At 45.2% G+C, this 20306-nt stretch overlaps 1 protein-coding gene across 3 annotated transcripts in view; it reads right to left on the reverse strand.

Moving 5' to 3' along the window:
• Positions 1-1630: 1630 nt before the first annotated feature.
• Positions 1631-20306, reverse strand: part of ANKS6 (ankyrin repeat and sterile alpha motif domain containing 6) — a 31648-nt gene continuing 12972 nt past the window's right edge. For all 3 annotated transcript variants that reach the window (XM_035125443.2, XM_060278056.1, XM_035125444.2), the window contains exons 9-16: positions 13798-14010; positions 13363-13528; positions 11083-11252; positions 9254-9443; positions 8419-8486; positions 4610-4726; positions 3623-3716; positions 1631-2095 (exon numbers count right to left, since the gene is read on the reverse strand). In XM_035125443.2, coding sequence (XP_034981334.2) covers positions 2046-2095; positions 3623-3716; positions 4610-4726; positions 8419-8486; positions 9254-9443; positions 11083-11252; positions 13363-13528; positions 13798-14010 — 1068 coding nt within the window. In that variant the 3' untranslated portion in view covers positions 1631-2045. The remainder of the gene's footprint in view (positions 2096-3622; positions 3717-4609; positions 4727-8418; positions 8487-9253; positions 9444-11082; positions 11253-13362; positions 13529-13797; positions 14011-20306) is intronic.

Consider the following 20306-nt stretch of genomic DNA (forward strand, 5'->3'; position numbering starts at 1 on the left):
TAAGGGTGAATTCTATTCCAAGAGGATAGCCATTTGTAATGGAAGGAAACTGAAGTATTTTAATTCAGCAGAACAGTTTCCCTTAGTACAGTGATAGGGAACCTCCAACCATCAGGCCTGCCAGGCCCCTTCAAATGGTCCACAAAGCCATTTCCGGCAAAGTCCTCGCAGCTGCCAATCACTTGATGTCATCTGACATCTGTCAGTCATGGGGTTAGACATAAAATTTTACATCTCATATATCTTTCACTTATTCTCTATACAATTCCTCCAAAGAATAAGGGGGAACTGAATGTAAAATACCGTATATACTGTAAATATATTGGCCAGGTATGAATCTGGCCATGGGTCTTAAAAGAGGCTCACCAACCCCTCTTTAGCATATAATGTATTTTTATGTGAAGTATGTATCCCTGCCACTTGTCAACATGATGTTTTATTTTGGGAGATGGGGTGAGAAATAGACAATGTCTATTTCAAATAACAGGAAGCAAGTAACAGCTACCTACATGATGCTGAATGTGGTCTTAAAACAAAGTAATGTCAGTAGTTGCAAGGTATACCAAATCAAAATTAATTATGTATTCCTTCCATCACTGTCAACTTGGCCATGACTTTTGCTCCCAAATCCTTTCCAACCATGGATATTTGGCTGTAATCTTCTTCAAGATATATTCTTCTGCTTCATGCAGCTTTCCTTCAAAGAACTGGTCAGATTCACACCTGCTAGCTCCAGCAATGTTGCAGTCTCTAAGGTTCCCTCCATGTCAATTTACTGAGCCCTGGTCTTGGGTTTTAGTCATAAGGATATTTACCGTACATGGAAATATGTCCAACTCAAGTAGATCTGTTGCTTGTTTAAACTGCAGAGTCTACAATCATATGCTAGCTTTACAAACTATACTTTCTGTCTTCTGCCTGCCACTGCCAGTTTCTACCTACTTGTCATGTATAAACTACCGTAGTAGTTTCTCTCAACCCCTGTGGGCAATATTCCATATTTGCCTCTAGAACAGTATCTAACACTGCATGTCTACTCAATGAATCAGTGGGAGCTATAATCCTATATACACTTTCCTGGAAGTAAGTCCTACTAAACTCAATGGGGCTTTCTTCTGAATAGAAATAAGATAAGCTGCAGCCCTATACACACTAACCTAAGTTTAAAAGGTAAGAACTATTTTTTGAAAATATGGCAGGTGATCTCCCCCCCCCTTTTGGGCTTCAATGGGCCTCCTACTGGCAGGGGTGGAAATGGTGTGTTCACTTCTGTACAATATTTTGGTACATAAGCTTCAATAAGCACACAGCATTATCATCATAATCACACCTTTTCTCCAAGGAGCTTAGAGCAGCATTTCGATTTCAAGACGCATTTGTTCCTAGACTTTGTCTACAATAGATGTGTTGGAAGTTGTGAATAATGTGTACGCAAGCCTGGCACCCTCAAACACCAACTTCCCAAGCATGAATACAAAAGGCTGGTTACAAATCATAAGTTTTCTTTAGTTAGAAAAAAATCTTATTTGAATTTTCATCAGTACTAATTGTGTTTGGTGCTTCACAAAAACACACCTTGGGCACACGTCAGTGCACGTGACTCCTTACAAAACACTTGCTTTTAAATTTCTTTTAAATTTAGATGCCTGCATTATCACAAAATGCACAGTCAAGTCTCAGGTGACTATGGCAGACTCCAGTGAGTTGCAGTTACTTTGTTGTGGTCCTTCCTCAACACACATTTTTGTTTGTTGCGCCCACAGGGGTTTGGTTCAGATTCTCATTCCTGCACTTCTGTGAAATGACCCATACATGTTCTTGCATTACACTTCACTTTTGAAAGTCTTTGATGGCCTTCAAAGTATCAAACTACCTAATGTGTAGTTTCAGCTTTGGGAACAGCTACTTAGCAGAATGAAGGGTTTAAGTTGTTAACAAACAATCCTTCCTGCACATTCTGTAAAAAGATGTTGCTGTAACAGGTACACATGATACTTCTTCTTCAGGGCATCGTGGTGAGGTAGTGGGTCATCTTGGTTCAAAAACTACCTCTTAGTAGGAGAAGGTTCTTGTGGCCTTACCCAGCATCCAGGTGCTACAAACAGAAAGGAATTCATCATTAATTGTTTTGTTTTAAAATGCATAAACTGCTAGATATGCATAAAGTATATATGCATGAAGTGCTAGATTTAAAACAAATATTTACAAATATATTTTGGAAAGTGGTTTGTCTGTCCACCTGTCCGTTTGTTCTCTATAGGTTTGGCCATTAAGGATGGGCGATATCTGGTTTTCAACATTGTGATATATCAGCAGCTAAATACTGTGATATGCTGGTATGTCTGGAATGTATCTCAGCTGCTTCTTCCTCCCCACCTTAGTGGAGGAACAAGCAGCCGAGATACATTTCCCAGCCCTACTGAGCAAGTCCCCATACCGCCTTGGCTCACACACATGCACGGGGCTTCCTTAAACTGTTCAGCTGAGCAAGCCCTCATACCGCTCTGGATCACATGAGCTGGAAGGGCATCAAGACTTCGTTGAACTGTTCAGCCAGCTAAGCAAGTCCCAAAACAGCAAACTCCACTTAGTATGCCAGATCTGGAATGTTAGGGATGCTGGTATGAGGATGGTTCAAGGGGAAGGTTTGAGTATATGCAGTTTCATGTATATGTGGAAGCCTTGAAAGTGAACTGTCACATAATATGCGATCGTACTGTATCTCCATATATCAATAATATTTCCTAGTTATAATGTTTTTTATTTAAAAAAAGACAATTTTTTTCTTATTCCCCTTAAAGATGACCTTTTGGGGGGAGGGGGGTTAACCAAGCCATTGAACTCTCCCTTGATAAAAATTTATCTGTCCATGATTGTTTTCTGGTTTTTAATTCATTCAGAATTGTAGAGCTGGTATCTAGTTCAACCTCCTGCAATGCAGAAATCTCAACACATGGTCTCCTATCCAATTACAGAAATTTCCCCTATTTGCAAGGGAGACAGGAAATATATATGATATAATGCTATGTAATATCTCCTTTGAAGAGTGAGTTATCAGATGGAAGACAGCTTGCACATACGGGGCTGTCTTTCAAATGCTGTCTTTCAAAGACAAACCCCACCATGATCACACCTGTTTTCAAGGAGACTAGCAAATATGTAAAACCCAACTCAAATTTCCTTTGAAAATGAGATATTGGCATGAAATTTGACCTATGTGTTCTGGATAAAGATATGTTCTGGATTTCAAATTTGTGTTCTGGATTTCAAATTTATACCCATCTTCAGCTCTAGATTCAGTTTCAAGAGGGCCAGGAGTCAAGTCTCTCAAATAATGTTTTATTAGTAACTATCAGCTTCATCCCCAGTGTTGATCAGGAATTACAGGAAACAAAACAATAATAACCTGCAGTTTTGAAATCAGTTTTGAAAGGTTCAGTCCACCATCTTGATTTAAAATGGTATCTAATTGAACCCAAATATAGAAGAAAACTGTTCCTTCATCTCAAGAACCATCATGCAAAATTTGGTTATGATATCATAAGAGGTGTCCAAATGCAGAGTGAACAAGCAAACAACTTTCCAAAATATAAAGATAAATAAACCATCACCCTATACTTACACTGAGGTTTTCCAGGGCTAGTGTTGCTAACACTGCTTTCAAAGGAAGAGTGAAAGTTGTGTATGGTCTCCTGTAAAATTTTTCTTTCTCGGCCCTGTTGAAAACCATAGTTAGAGCAAGAACCAAATGCATAGTCCATGTTTAAATCTATCAATACAATCATTAGTAAGAGAAATTTCAGCTTGGTTCTTTAGGAACGCATGCCAAGAAGGGCGTTCATGTTTGCTGGTAATGGTGTCAATGAAATAACCTTGTTTGCTCCAGTCTGCTTCTGGCACAAGGTACTCTGGTTTGGGACTGTACAACTTTGTGGCCCAGCAAGCTAAACACAGTCCACTGGTTATATATTATACTGTGATGCATCTGCTACCCTCTTTAGTACTATTTTGGCAGAATTTTAAAGCGTTCCTTCTCATCCATGCACTTGATGGCTGAAAGATGCTGTTTTAGACAACCTTGAATAATTTACCTACAGGGATAATTATTTGTCTTCAAATGTTTTTTATTCCTTTGGTGTTTCTGCCCAGGTCTCCTTTGGGAGGAAAAATCTAAATAACAATAAACTTGTTCTGCAGTGGCAGAATCATGTTAATAGGGCAAACTGTTGACCTGACCTGGAGAGAACACTTTCCATACACTTGTTGCCCAGCAGGAACTGAAAGTGATGATTGGGTGGCAAGGACTTACGGTATCTAACTGGCCCTGCCCACATAGTAACGAGCCCTAAAACATTGCAGAAATTTCAAATCTGGATTTCCAATAGGCCAAACTAACCCCAGTAATATACAAATGGTTGACAATAAAGGCTGGACACAGAAGAACTGTAAAGTCCTGAGCCAGCCCACTAGGGCAAAACTCTTTGGCGTTAAAACAAAGGAGCTGTGCAGTCCTTCTCTTGAGCACTCTCTCTCTATCAGATGTTGAAAAATAAAATTCTTAAAAGCAGAGAAAAACTACACTTTGAAAGCAAAATATATTCTGAAATACCTTTCCTGCATTCAGCTCAGAAATAGCTGCCAGAATTTGTTGTCTAGAACCATCAGTTTTAATTCCCAGCTCCTTCAAATCACCATCTGTCAGGGTGAGAAAAGCCTCCATATCCACCTGCGAAACAGAAATCCATAAATGCATTTTCTCTCTTCTAATTTATGAAGGAGACACGGAGCTAAGAGGTAGAGAGAGCATTTTACACTCTCCCCTCTATTTTGGCTCCAGCAAGGCTTAAGTCCCCATAACAGTCTGAGGAACTGCTGCTACTAAATTTAGCACTGTGTGAAGTGCTAGTCTGAAAACCTAGCAAAATAGCAAAGGAAGTCTCTGGATCAAAAGTTTGCTATTCATTACATAGGTGGCTTCATGGAAGTCATTCTTGGCCTCGGTTGGAGTTAATAACCCTGTTACAGAGATGTTATAAGGGTCATGGAGATAATGTATGTGAAATACTTTAAACACCCTAAAGCACTACAGTGGTACCTCGACTTACGAACGACTCGACAACCGAATCTTTTGACTTACGAGTGGGGCAAATGGCCGCACACGTACGAATTTCTCGACATCCGAACGGAAACTGCGGCGGTTTTAGATAGGGTTTTTTCGACTTACAAATTTTTAGATGGGGTTGCTTCGACTTACGAATTTTTTCGTTTCCAATGCATTCCTATGGGAAATCGCGTTTCCAATGGCGCTTTTTGACTTAGGAATTTTTTGACCTACGAAGGTGCCTTTGGAACGGATTAAATTCGTAAGACGAGGCACCACTGTGTATCACTATTATTATCTATACTAGTGGCCAAAATTGTGGAAACCGTGTTGTTGTTGTTGTTTAGTAATACCATAAAATTATATATCAATGGAAAGATAATTTAATGAAGAATGTTGGTTACAGGTAGGTAGCCGTGTTGGTCTGGATCGAAGTAAAATAGTCCTGAGATGGTATGTTGGATGTTGTTGGGGCCAGTAATGGTGTTGTCTGGGTGTATGTGGCAGCAAAGTTGGCATCTGGGTTTATTGCAGGCTCTGGTACCAGTGTCCATGTTAAGTCTGGTGGTTGTATTATTGTGGGTGAGGAGTTGTTTAAGATTGGGTGGCTGTCTGTAGGCAATGAAAGGTCTTCCTCCCAGAGCTTGAGAAAGGGAGCGGTCATTGTCCAGGAGAGGCTGTAGATCTCTGATGATGCGTTGTACTGTTTTAGCTTGGGAGCTGTATGTGATGACTAGTGGTGTTCTGTTATTTTCTTTTTTGGGTCTGTCTTGCAGCAGGTTCTCTCTAGGTATCTGTCTGGCTCTGTTGATCTGTTGTTTAACTTCATCAGGTGGATATTTTAGTTCTAAAAAGGTTTGCTGTAGATCTCTTAGGTGAGATTCTCTGTCTGTAGAGTTGGAACAGATGCGGTTGTAACGTAAGGCCTGGCTGTATACGATGGATTGTTTGGTATGTTTGGGATGGTAGCTAGAAGCATGTAGATATGTTTGTCGGTCAGTTGGTTTTCTGTATAAGGTGGTGTCTATACGTCCATCCTGTATTTTTATAGTAGTGTCCAAAAAATGTATTTCTTGCATAGATTGGTTCATTGTTAGGTTGACTATCTCAGGACTATTTAATTGCTCATCCTCTAACATTGTGTATGCCATCAAATGCCAACAGTGCCCTTCAGCTCTCTATATTGGACAAACAGGCCAAACCCTACGCCAAAGGATAAATGGGCATAAATCTGACATCAGGAACCAGAAGACAGAAAAACCAGTAGGAGAACACTTCAATCTCCCAGGACATTCTATACAAGATCTCAAAGTAGCTGTCTTACTACAAAAGAATTTCAGAAATAGACTGGAAAGAGAAGTTGCTGAATTGCAACTTATCACCAAGCTCAAAACCATGGAGGGACCTGGTTTGAACAGAGATATCGGGTTCTTATCTCATTATACATGATAAGCGATCTTCAGCCATCTCAACCCTTGCTTTTTCATGCAAAACCATTTGCAGTCGTTTGCGGTCATCAACAGCTATCAGTCAGTCAATCACCCATTTCCACCACCCTTCTGAGTGATCCCCCCTCCCCATCCCCACCCCTCCCCACCCCTTCTCTACATAAGTGCCTGGAAACTTCCATTTCACTGTATCTGAAGAAGTGTGCATGCACACGAAAGCTCATACCAAAATAAAAACTTAGTTGGTCTTTAAGGTGCTACTGAAGGAATTTTTTTATTTTAATGAAGAATGTAATGCAACAAAGTTGGTTCAATTATCTGTATTCTATCAAAAGTTATAGCCAAATAACCAGAAAAAGGAAGCGCAACTTGCTTAGGTTGATATGCAGCAGCTTTCCTTCATTTGAATGTAGCCAATGAGCATGAGTGTTTAGAGAGCAAATCAGGTGTTATGAGCCGTCAAACCTTGGAAATACACTTTTTCCAAAAGGTTTCCACAATTTTGGCAACTAGCATATGCACCAACTTGTAGGAGTCCCAAGCTTGCTCAGACATATGCAAGGTGAAATATATGGGGAAAGGGCCATAGCTCAGTGACAGCATCTGCTTTGCTTGCAGAAGAGCCCTGGCTGAACATCTCCATGTAGGCCTAGGGCAGGACCCTGCTGGAGCATGACTATCGGTCATTGTAGACAACAATGAGCCACACTCAATGGTCTGACTCAATATAAGGCAGCTTTCTAAGTCCCTAAGGTCAATACGTTTCTGCCATTTGTAACCAGACAGTTAAAAACTAGGAGCATACATCAAAAAGTTATATTGATTGAATGTTTAAATGCAGTTGCATGTCTGTGGCTCATTGAAATAGTTAGAGAACAGGTTCTACTTTTGACTAGCTTTCAAGATGTGCATGAAAAGATATCACAACTGTAGCAGCAGGCAAAATAGCAAAACACAACTGTATTTCTAAGTAATTCTAAAAGGTTTACACTGCAGTGGAATATGCTTAAATGAACACTAAATTGTTATTCTATTTGAGCTCAAAGGCAGAAAGCAACTTATGCCCAAAGCTTTTGCACTTTCATATTGGGGGCACTGACCCAGAATATATATATTATATTTTCCTCCTTTATGTTCATGAAATATCACTTACAGTCAATAGACATCACTCAAGCAAATGGGTATAATTCTTTATGTAAGTTTTGAAAAGCCACTTCCCTTTGCTATGTGGTGAAAATGCAGCATTACCAAAGACAGCTGGACCAGAAATACTGGGTAGTTTGCTTTTGCTGCTGAAGCTGTGGAATATGGAGACTGCCAATGATATTATTGTCCTTTACCTCTCAGGAGGCCTAGTTGTCCAATCACAAAAAAAGCAGATTTGAATTCCTCACACCAAAAAAATATATTTTAAAGCCACCTCACTGAAGAAATTTGCAAAAATTAAGTTTCACCTCCTAAAATGACATGCCCTAATCAATGAAATTAAGAGAAGAGCCTGGATAATCCTGGTTTCATACGGTCATGACGAAATTTTTGTTCTTATACCAAATTTGAGTGTGATTCCATTTTGAGAATCTCTTCTAAGCTGCCTTAAAAGCTTCTTGGGGCTATAAGGAAGATATAAGTATTCTTAACAAATAAATATTCAAAAATACAGCCTTGCATTGTTGGTGACTGCTCTGTGTTCCCTTTTAAGAACACTGTTTCTGAAAAGCCAGATAATAAAAATCTGAGGTCATAATTCTGTAAATAAATTTCCTTATTGACTTCCATGGCTTAATGATTCTTCATGATTTGAAAGTTTCAGCCAGCCTCAAAGAAAACATTAAGGAAAGGAACAAATAAAAAGTTTATACAAAACTTTACCTCCTGCTCTTCAAAAATAGGCTGATACTTCTCCAATGAGAGTTTTTTAAGGATGCCTGTGAGTTCATCTTTAAATAAAAAAGGAAATGATTTTAATCATTTTGACAAAGGGCAGAGTATACATATCTTTACCGATATTTCAAAATAATCATGTAGATGCAAATATCATATTAAGTAGTCTGACCAGCGATTTGTTCCTGAACTTTTCCTGTAACCCTGAAAATATTCAGCCATGCAAAACCATCTGTGCAATGCAGAGCATAATGGGTCTTGTGATTGTCCTTTCTCATACATACACATAGAGTATTTCTAGAAGAAAAGCCAGCCTGAAGATTTTAGTTTACCCCTGAAATTACTGGGGCCTGCTCAAAGTACTCACACTTTTGGGGAAGGCAGTAGGGTGTCACAGCTGAGAGCCAGGGAGGGTGATCTTTCCCCAAGTCTGTAGCAGCACTGCCCCAGTTCTTTCAGAGCTAAACTAGGCTTCCTGAGAGGCGAAGGACAGACGAGTAGGAGATAACCAAACAGCACTTACTGCATAGCTGTCTTCCCCTCTGCCTTCCTTTTGCTGTATGGGAAAGGCCTATCTATTTACTTCAGGTTGTATTGTGCATGTTTGAAAACAAACCAGTCTTTTTTAAAAAACAACTTCTATATACTGAAAACTTGCATGTTTCTGTGGCAACCTTCTGCTGCAGCAGTTCCTTGCCCCATACGTGCTGGTTTCTATTTGCAGAGCATTTTCTACACAGGAGGACATCCAAATGCACAATTCACAATCAAAGTAGTACAGTCCAGCGAGATCCTGCTGAGGATGTAGCTAGGGACTGCTTACCTTCATCTGTCAGAGTTCCACTGCTAGAGCCACCGCTACTTTTCCCTTGCCTGTGAGAAGAGGAGAGAGAGGACTCTGCACTTTGAACCTTGGGGGATGCAGATGGTGATGGTGATGGCGTAAGAGTTGGGGATGTGCTTTTAGAAGTAGACGAATTTTCAGATGGAGGCTTTTTGTTCACATCCAACTTCTGTTTTTGTTAACAATGAACAGAAGAATAAATAACCATGTGGTAAATAACAACAACAACAACAACAACAACAACAACAACAACAACAACAATTTATTACTTATACCCCGTCCATCTGGCTTGGCCTCCCCAGCCACTCTGGGTGGCTTCTAACAGAATACAGTATTAAAAACACAATAAAACATCAGTGGTAGGCTTTGGTAGCAGGAATGTTGCTCTATTTTATTTTAATGTTCACATGAAGTACAAGGACTTTAGCACATGTTTACTTGGGTATTTTTATCTCCTTACATAAGCAGACTCCGTGGTAATTAAAATGTTCCTCCTGACAAAAATATATTTGGCAATTGGCCTTACCGACGGCGTATTGGAGTGATTCACACGGTTGGAATATGAAGACATCTGGTTATAACCTTTCACAGAAAAAGCTATGTGTGCTTTAAAGCAGAGGTTGTGTTCCACAACAAGCATGTATGTTGTCTTGCAAGCATATTGCCACTTCCCTCTAATGACCCACACAGTTTCCTTTCTGGACTCGTGCCAGAAACGCACATATAAATTATTCTAAAGATCTCAAGGAATTGGCCAAATTGAATTCAGTGAATCCAATGCATTTACGAATGGAAAACACGCCATTTCTAACACTGGAAAGCTTTCGACCTGTCCAAACTTTTTACCAGTAAATCAACTGCCTGAGAGGGTAGCTCTTGACCCTGAAATAACAGTGGAGTTCCCATGTTGAGATATCCCCTTCCTCTAGTAATATCTAAGCACTTTGCCCTTTTATGACATCATCACATCATGTATTTCCCTACTTCCAGTCCAGATCATTGCTTACTGCTGTTGGGTAAGGCTTAGAATAGGCTAACTGAAATCAATGGGACTTAAAGTTAATCATGCCTAACCTGTCCTATTAATTTCGAAGGCTCTACTCTAAACACAATTTAATCTGGATCCAACAAAAGTGGCTAACTGTGCCTAAATGTTATCTGGAGGGGTGTTCAGATGGGCCAAATTCAGGATGGTGCTTCACTTTGCAGTATAAGCCTCAGAACATGCTTGCGACTCTTGCCTGAGAAATTCATCTCCATGGTGAGGACTTGTATCTTTTTTTCTGCTGGGCATGTAGTAGTATGAAAGACCCAATTTTGGTAGGACAAATAGCTCGGGGGGGGGGATGGGGATGCAACAGCCCTGTCCCCATTCTTCTGCAGTTTCTTGTAGCTACTTTGGGTAAAATAAGCTTCACATTTAGTTTGCTTAAGTAACTGGATGACTGGCAGCCCTTACAAGGGTGTTCCACTAGTTGTGTTGATGAACCCAGGTCACAATCCAGCTGATCTCGCTGAGTTCAAAGTCTTGGATTACTGTACATCCTTAGTTTGCATCCTGATGTAACTGTTGGCATAATCAATTTGCTTAAAATGCTAAAACTCAACAGTTAGTTGTTCCTTCTTCCCTATATTCATTTTGAGGACATTCTCACAAATAGATATTAGCTGTATGTCTACAGGCCAAAGGACTTAAGTAATCGTAGCAATATACATATATGCCGTGTGACTGAGACGGGAAGTCTGCAAATCAAGCATGCTTCACTACTTCAGCTCTGAGCTACGAGAATTTTAAAAGACTCAAAAACCTTTAAAATGTGTCCATTGCCAATGGTCTGTGCACTTTCCACGTCAGGAGGGCAGGGTGAAGGAGCTGGGCCTATTGGCACTTGCTGTTGGCTTGGTTTCTGTTCAGGTATACCAGCAGCTTTCTTCCTTTGAGCAGCAATTTGAGACAAAACACTATCGGCACTGCCACCTAACGAAAACACAAACCCCAATCTTACATAAGTCAGGCATGTAATAGCAATTTTATTATTCTAGACTGAGAACAACCCAATCTCATTTAAACATTTTCAAGCAACATTAAAAGAACTGAAGTGTCATTAAAATAAAAATTAAGAAGAGGTTTTCTCTCTTATACTGTATTTGTTCCAGTCTGTCGTCATGCTGATGATGAACTGTGCAGTGTGAAGGAAGCATAGGAGACAGGCAGGCAATGAGGTCAGTGAGTGTCAGGGTGTTCTGAGCAAGAGGGGCTTCCTGTGAAATGACAAGCAATGCGGGGGGCAGAGAAGGCAAGCAAGGCGGGCAGTGGTGGAGCAGAGCTGGAACGGAAGATTAGGCTGAAAGACAATGACTGGTCATTCAAGGAATGGGGATTTGAACCCCGGTCTTCTAAGTCCAACACTCTAGCCACACCACCACACTGGCTTGTTAACAATATACCAGAAAACACACATCATGTTATTGTGAGGACTCATCAATGTTGAGAACAGAGGCCCTGCTGAATTTGAAAGGACTTCTGAGTAAGCATGGTTAGGATTTCACTGTTAGTCTGATACCGTTCATAATGTATACTGAATAAAATACCATGTAAAAGTTATTCACCCTTTACGTTTCTGTGCAATGCCTTTCAAAGTCATCCTAGGGCATTCAACAGTTTAAAGCAGTGCTTTTTTATTTTTACTATTGCCATCTGGCTAGCTCCTGTAAACAGCCTGACAGCTTGTTTCATAAAGCTAATGAGAATCTATTGATGTCATCACATTTGCGCAAATCTGTGCATGGGATTTGAAAAGAATGCAGACATGGAGAGATTTGGAGACATGAGATTAGGCAATATAAGAGGGACCTGCAACAGAAGATGAGAATGCATTCCTACTAGGAGGTTAGGGGTACCCAGCCAGTCAGCCACCAGTACTTTCCTTCATCAGGCCATTCTATCCTTTCCACTAATAGTCAACATGTCATGGTGACTGAGCATGCTCAGTCTTCACTGGGCTATTTGGGGAGTGTTCATTCGTTTTTAAAATGTACTTTTGCAAATCTTGCTGTTACCCCATCCTGTTTCTCAGCGACTCTGTTTTGGCTACAATCTTGTTAGCACCAAGAACCTTAGTTCACTAAAGAGTGATCAAATCTGAATACTTAAAAAAATACCAGAAAATAAATATCAAATTACTTTGAGGATGAGAAGGACAGGGGCACTCTGTGACTGAAGTGGGGTTGATAATAGCCTGATACATGTAATTTTTGAAATGCTGTGTTCAAGTTAACTGAATAACTTTATTCAACAAGCATGGTGGTATGTACAGCGCATTCACAGTTCCATCACTACTCCCTGATTCGCTGGCCTACTTTAGTTTTCTTGCACAGTTTCTGACCAAGTTCAGGCCTTGAAGGCATGTTCTGCAGTTAGGAATCACAGACAGCATTCTAGTAGAAGCATCCTCACTCATTCTTTTTCTGACCCTTCCTCGGCCCAGATCCCATCATCCACCCTCACCCTCCTACCTGTTGAAGCAAACAGCGCTTATATTTTACATCACAGAAGATGGGAGAGGTTTGGGCAAAAGGGATCAGGAATGAAGAAGGTGGGAAAAGTTGCTGCAGTGTAATGATCTAGGAAGCCTCACTACTCATAATGTTCCCTTGCCACCTTGCCATCTTCCACACCCATTTGCAATTACATTTGAGACTTCTCAGCTTTCCTTAGTCTTCAAATCCTGCCTGATCAGAATGACGTTGCCCAGCTGTTTTTTGGGGGGAGGGGTCGTGCATATTTAAACAAGTATGAAGCTGGCCAGTAAAGCTTTGTCTAACGACATGTGCATGCTTAGAAAAGTTTTACAAGCACAATTTTCAGCAGGTGAGGTGCTGCGGAAAGCTTTAGAAGCTGGCTTTCTACTTATTCTGCAGTACTTAAATACAAAGAAACCCTACCAGAAATCTTATCCACCTAGACAATGATGGGTCTGTTTATGGGCATTACAAAATAAGTGCACAATAAATTCATGTTCATTTACAGGTGTTGAACAAAAACTTGTCAGGCAAAGAGATAAGAATCAATATATAAATATAAGCACCTGATTTATTATGCATTTCTCCACCATGTCTGCTAACTCCGGCTATGCTGTTAGATCCACCAGAGGAGTGGGGGGAATGGTTGAAGTTGTTCGAGGTGGAGGGAGTAGGAGGTCTTCTTGCAAAGGCCGATAGTTTAATGGGTCTAGTACCTCTACTTAAGGATGCCTAGAAAACGAAATGGGATGCAGCTTTAACTAAAACTGTTCACTAGTATTTGAAAAAATAGAATTATCTACTCTATTTTACTTCCATGTACATTCGGGCAAGCCTAAATCCCTACATTTATTACGGTAAGCAGAAGAAAAGCATTTTGTTTTTAAAAATCTCAAGCGCACTACAAAACATCAACAGGCCCTCTGGTTTAAAGGAGAACAAAACAATGTGTTTGAACAACTCTTTATGATTCAATGAAACCAAGTAGGGTATTATCTTACTTCTCTTCCTTTGTCGGAGCTTCCACCACCATTATTGTCAGGACTGGTCGCTCGGTGTGGAAGGCCAAGCCTCGTTTGCTCTCTGCTACCATCCTTGCTTGGTTGCGTCCTGTCAGAATTCCACAGCTCAAAACTTGATGGGGGCAAGAAAGGCGGAATAACAGCTTTCAGTTTGTCGTTAGGCAGTCTTGTAAATGGAGCCCCACTTCTTAGCTAAGCCGGAGGTGTAGGGTGGAGGAATAAATAAAGTAGGAATATTTAAATAGCAAGAAAAATAAGGCAATCACAAAGAAGGCAATTCTGTGTACTGTTGCTTATAACAAAATGACAATAGAGAGGAAATAAACAAACAAACTTTAAATCAAGCATTTTCATCCAATAAATTAGAATTTAGGCTGCAATCCCGTACACCACTGTCAGAGGGCCTGGTATGGCTACTCTAGAGTGACGACTCCAGCATGGTCTTTTAAGGCTTTTATTAAGTGCTGATTATTTACAGTGTTCAGAGCAGTAAAAATGCATCCTTAAGGTGAGGTGTCAGAACTCCCGAATGGCGATTGGCGCGTTTTCTTCCAGCACCACAGCTTTGGCAGACCCAACCTCTTCCCCCTACGTTTGCGTCGCAATTCGGGAGTTGGGGGGATTGGCCTCCCCCCCGTGCGTCCAACTTCCTGTCCCACCTGCGGCCTGGGCTCCACAACCTTGCCTGAGCCTCGGACACCACTTCCTGACTCTCCGCTGGAGGCAGAGCTCTCCTTACTCTCTCCAGCGCTTGGGGATGGGCTGGAACTTAAGATGGGAGGGACTTCCCTGTATCCCTTGTCCCTCACATCCACCCCCCTCCCAGGCTCCTCTCCCCCCCTTCCTAGTGGCTCTCTGCTTGCTGGGGACGAGTGAAACCCCAAGAAGTCTGTGGCATCCGACCCTGTGGGTGTAAAAATTTCCCCCCAATCCTGCGATCTTTCTCCTTCCCCCTGAGAAGACGGGAATCCCAAGAAGTCAGTGGCGTCAGAGCTGGTGGGAGTAAAAATGTTCTGCCAGTCCTCTCCTGCCTCTGACGTCGTCGACCTCGGTGAAACCCACACCTCTTCTTCCGTGTCCTCAAATTCCGCTTCCCATCTCCATGGAGAGCTGTTGCCTGCTATCCCTTCCTCCTGCCCCTCCCCCTCTCCCTCCCTTTCCATGTGCCAGGGCTTGGGCCTGTGGGGGAACAGGGCGTGGAACTCTTCCACTAAAAATTCCTCAGGTACTTCCGTGGCCGGTATCCACTCATTGTGGGACGGCGGAGTGTCCTCCCATGCTATCAGGTACTCCAGCCCTCTCACCCCTCTCCTTGAGTCTAAAATCTCAGTTGCCTCATTGAGCTGTCGGGCGTCTCCCGTCTCCCCCCCTCCCTCTGGAGGCTGATCGCTGTCCCTGAACCTGGTACCTTCCCTGTACGGCGACAGCAGTGATCTATGAAACACTGGGTGCACTCTCATGTCCTCCGGCAGTGCTAGCCTGAAGGCTACCGGGTTGACCTGTTGCGTGACCGTGAAGGGGCCCAGCCTCCTGGGTGCTAACTTTTTGCATCGCCCCCTGGTGGGAAGACCTTCCGAGGATAACCAAACCTTGTCCCCCACCCTGATGACCTCTCCCGGTCGCCTGTGGCGATCTGCCCCCTTCTTGTACGCTTCCTTGGCCCTCTCCAAGTGTTCTCTGAGCTGCTGGTGCACCGTCTCCAGGTCCTCTGCCCAATCCTCTGCCTGTGGGCCCTCTTCCTCCTCCTCCCCCTCCCTCTCCGGGAAAGATCTGAGGTCGCGCCCGTAGTTGGCCTTAAAGGGCGACACCCCTGTGGAGACGTGCACCGCATTGTTGTAGGCAAATTCTGCCAGTGGCAGGCGATCCACCCAGTCCGTTTGCCTCTGGCTGACGTAACATCTCAGGTACTGCTGCAGAATGGCGTTGACCCGCTCCGCCTGTCCATTGGTCTGCGGGTGCCGAGCCGTAGACAAACTGACCTCCACCTGCAGGAGGTTCATTAGCCGCCGCCAGAAACTGGAAACAAATTGGCGGCCACGATCCGAAATAACTCTTAAAGGCAATCCATGCAGTCTGAATACGTGGTCAACAAACAGTTTGGCCGTCTCTTCTGCCGAGACCGCCCTGGCACACGGTATAAAGTGGCACATTTTGGACATGAGGTCCACCACCACCAACACTGCGGTCTTGCCCCTGGACGACGGCAGGTCTGTGATGAAGTCCATGGACACTACTTCCCACGGCCTGTGCGGTGTGGCTAATGGCTCCAGCAAACCTGCTGGTGGCGCTCTGACCACCTTTGCTCGCTGGCAGGTGTCACATCCCCTTACATAATCCCGAACATCCTCCCGCACCCCTGGCCACCAGAAGTGTCTCATGACTAGGTGAGTGGTTTTGTCCCTTCCGAAATGACCCGCCGTTGGGTTGTCGTGCATCTGCTTGAGGGCCTTACCTCTCAGCTGTTTGGTTGGCAGGTACAGGGCTCCCCTGTAAAAAAGCAAACCCCTCCTTTCCTCAAAGTCTTTGGCCTGCTCCCTCCCCCCTCTCAGTTCTCTGAAGATGCGGGTGGCAAATTCATCAGCTGCTGTCAGTGCTGTGAGTTCTGCCTCGCTCACCACTGCTGCTCTGCATGACCATGCTGATGGGGGGGAAATGTGCCTGGGCGCTGGTGGCAACTCCTCCTCCATGTACTCTGGCTTGCGGGAGAGGGCATCCGCCCTGACATTCTGCTCCCCCGGGATGTAGTGGATGGAGAAGTTGAAGTTCGAGAAGAACTCTGCCCACCGTATCTGCCGCTGGTTGAGCACCCTGGCAGTTCTCCAGAACTCCAGGTTCTTGTGGTCTGTGCACACCTGGATGGGGTGCTTGGCGCCCACCAGGAAGTGTCGCCAGTGCTGGAACGCAGCGTGGATCGCGAGAAGTTCCCTATCAAACACTGTGTAGTTGCGTTCTGGCTGGGTCAGCTTCCTGGAGAAGAAGGCACAGGGTCTCCACTCTCTGTTGGCGTCCAGTTGCAACAGAATCGCTCCCAGAGCCTTGTCCGAAGCATCTGTCTCCAGGCGTAGGGGCGCATCCTGCACCACGTGGAACAGGTGCTGGTCTGAAGCGAATACCCTCTTGAGGCTTTCGAACGCTGCTTGCGCCTCTGGTGTCCACCGGAACTTCTGCTTGCCTCTCAGGCAGTCGGTGATAGGAGCCGTGACACGAGAGAAGTTCTTGATGAACTTCCTGTAGAAGTTAGCGAAGCCTAGTAGGCGTTGGGCATCTTTGCGCGTCCTGGGGCTGTGCCAGTCCAGGATGGCCTGCACCTTGTCCTTGTCCATCGCCAGCCCCTTGTCTGACAGCTTGTAGCCCAGGAAGTCCACCTCTTTGGTGTGAAACTTGCACTTCTCCAGCTTCACATACAGGTGGTTGTCCTTCAGGCGCTGCAACACCTCCCTGACATCCTTCACATGCTGCACTGGGTCATTGGAATAGATAAGGATGTCATCTAGGAAGACCAAGCAGTTCTTGAAGAGGAGGGACCCCAGGACGTGGTGCATGAAGGCCTGGAAGCATGCTGAGCCCCCTTGCAACCCGAAGGGCATCACCAGATATTCAAAAGAGCCCAGAGGCGTGAACATCGTGGTTTTCCATTCATCGCCCTCCCGGATCCTGATCAAGTTGTACGCCCCTCTTAGGTCTAGCTTGGTGAAAATCTTGCCCCTGCGTGCCGCTGTCAGGAGATCATCCACTCTGGGCATGGGGAAAGCCACTGGCTCTGTCACTGAATTCAGTCGTCTAAAATCCACCACAAGACGGCGCTGTTGCGTGTCTTTCTTGTCCACCCAGAAGACCGGGCTGCCCCCTGCTGCCTTGCTTTCTCTGATGAACCCCCGCTTGAGGTTCTTGTCGATGAAAGCGCGCAGATCCTCCAGTTCCTGATCTGACATGGCGTACAGCTTGGCTGGGGGTATCGTTGCCCCTGGCACCAGGTTGATCTGGCAGTCAAAAGGCCTGTGTGGGGGTAGGTGGTCGGACTCCGCTTCGCTGAAGACCTCCTGCAGGTCCCAGTACGGCTTGGGTATCGCCTCACCCCCTTTGACATGCATGGTGGCCACCGTGGCTATCGGAGGCCCCTCCCCTGGTTGGTGCTGCATGCAATGTTCCAGACAAAAGTCCGACCCAAACGTGATGCATCTCTGGTGCCAACTTATGGAGGGGTCGTGGCGCGCCAGCCAGCTCATTCCCAAAACGATGGGGGGGTCTGAGATGGTTGTGACGTTGAAAGCCAGTGTCTCTGAGTGCCTTCCCACCGTCATTCTCATGGGGGGGGGGTTTGATGAGTGATGGCCCCTCCCAGCAACTCTCTGCCGTCAATGGTGGCCACGTGCAGGGGAAAATCCAGCTGCAGAAGTTGGATCTGGTGCTCTTCTGCAAAGTTTCTCGAGAAGAAGTTGGCTGAGGCACCACTGTCAATTAAGGCGAGGACTGTCAGGGGATAGCCATTTGGGAGCGTTAGCGTGACTTCTAGAACCACTCCTGCTCTGGGAGGGGTGGGCTGGCTCTGCTCCTCTCTGTGCAGGTGGGCGGGCTGGGGCTGTTGTCTGCTGACTGTGCCTGGCTGCTGCCCCTTGTCTCCTGCAGCCAGGCTGTCTCGTTTCCCTGCTGTGGTGCTGCGTCAGCGGGGGAAGGTACAACCGTTCCCGCCTTTCCTTGCCACTCTCTGCGATGAGGGCAGTCTCTGACGCGATGCCGGGGGGAGTTGCAGAGAAAGCAATTCCCGCCTCTTCCCTCCTTGCGTCTTGGCGCCGCCGGGGTTTGAAAAGCCCGCGCGCGCGCTCCCCCGATCTCCATCGGTTCCGGCTCTGGGCTTGGTCTGGGCGGGTCTGGGGGCGGTCCCTGGGGTGGGGTTTGGTGATGTGGTCTGTCCTGGGAGCGTGGGAACCAAGGTTTTGCTGCGCGCGTCGCTTGTTTGTCATACCATCTGGATTCCTGTCTCACCCCCACCGCTAGCGCCGCTTTGCTTAACTGATCCATAGTCTGCGGTCTAGGACCTCGTGCAAACCCAGGTAGAAGGCTGATTTCACTGGCTCACTTTGCAGATCCCACCCCAGTTTGTGCACCAGCATGGTGAATCTCGCCCAGTAGTCCCTAACTGTCGATTTTCCTTGTGTTAAGTTATGAAGCTCCTGTTTAGTGGCCTCCATTTCACTGTCGCTAGCGTACATTATTTTTAAGGCTTCTAGAAATAATTTTGCGTTCTTCATGCAAGGATTTTTTTGCGCGATGAGCGGTCTTACCCATTCCCGGGCGGCCCCCGTCAAATGCTCTATGATAAAGGAGACTCTGTGCGCGTCATCTGGGAATTCTGCTGCATGCAATTCCAGCGCATAATTTATTTCTGTCTCGAATCCTAGGTACTCCCTCGGGTCGCCGCTGAACTTGGTGACTAGGCTCTGTCCCCTTCTCACTTGGACTAGCTGCGGCTGGGGCACCCCCCCACCTCTAGCGGCTTTCTCCTCTTCCAACTTTTTCTGCAGGTCCAATACCATCACCCTTAGCTGTTTCTCAGTCTCCTCTTTTGTCCTCACCTGGTCCACCAGCTTGTTCAGCTCCTCCTGCGCCCCTCGCGCTTCCTCCTGAGCGGCATGCAATTGCTGCTGTGCGTGCGCTGTGAGGTTCTGCAGCTCCTGCTTCGCTGCTTCGGCCTCCAGCCTCCAATGCTCAGCCTCTTGAGCGCTCATCGCTGCCCTCCAAAGTAGCCAAAAAAAGATTCGGGAGTTGCTGTCAGAGGGCCTGGTATGGCTACTCTAGAGTGACGACTCCAGCATGGTCTTTTAAGGCTTTTATTAAGTGCTGATTATTTACAGTGTTCAGAGCAGTAAAAATGCATCCTTAAGGTGAGGTGTCAGAACTCCCGAATGGCGATTGGCGCGTTTTCTTCCAGCACCACAGCTTTGGCAGACCCAACCTCTTCCCCCTACGTTTGCGTCGCAATTCGGGAGTTGGGGGGATTGGCCTCCCCCCCCGTGCGTCCAACTTCCTGTCCCACCTGCGGCCTGGGCTCCACAACCTTGCCTGAGCCTCGGACACCACTTCCTGACTCTCCGCTGGAGGCAGAGCTCTCCTTACTCTCTCCAGCGCTTGGGGATGGGCTGGAACTTAAGATGGGAGGGACTTCCCTGTATCCCTTGTCCCTCACAACCACATTCCACTTACCTGGAAGTAAATTCCACTGAATTCAATGGCCCTGAACAGGCATGCATAGGATTGCATTCTTAGCTATACAGTCGTACCTCGGGTTACGAACACCTCGGTTTGCGAACAGTTCGGGTTACGAACTGCACAAACCCGGAAGTGTTTTCGCCGTGTGCGCGTGCACAGAAGCGGCGTGCGCGCGATTGCGCGGTCTGCGCATGCGCAAAATTGCGGCGCCCATCGCGTTCGGTTTACGAACTATTCGGGTTACGAACTGCGATCCGGAACGGATCGCGTTCGTAACCCGA

This window comes from Zootoca vivipara, chromosome 8 (assembly GCF_963506605.1).
Source record: "Zootoca vivipara chromosome 8, rZooViv1.1, whole genome shotgun sequence".
Lineage (NCBI taxonomy): Eukaryota > Metazoa > Chordata > Lepidosauria > Squamata > Lacertidae > Zootoca > Zootoca vivipara.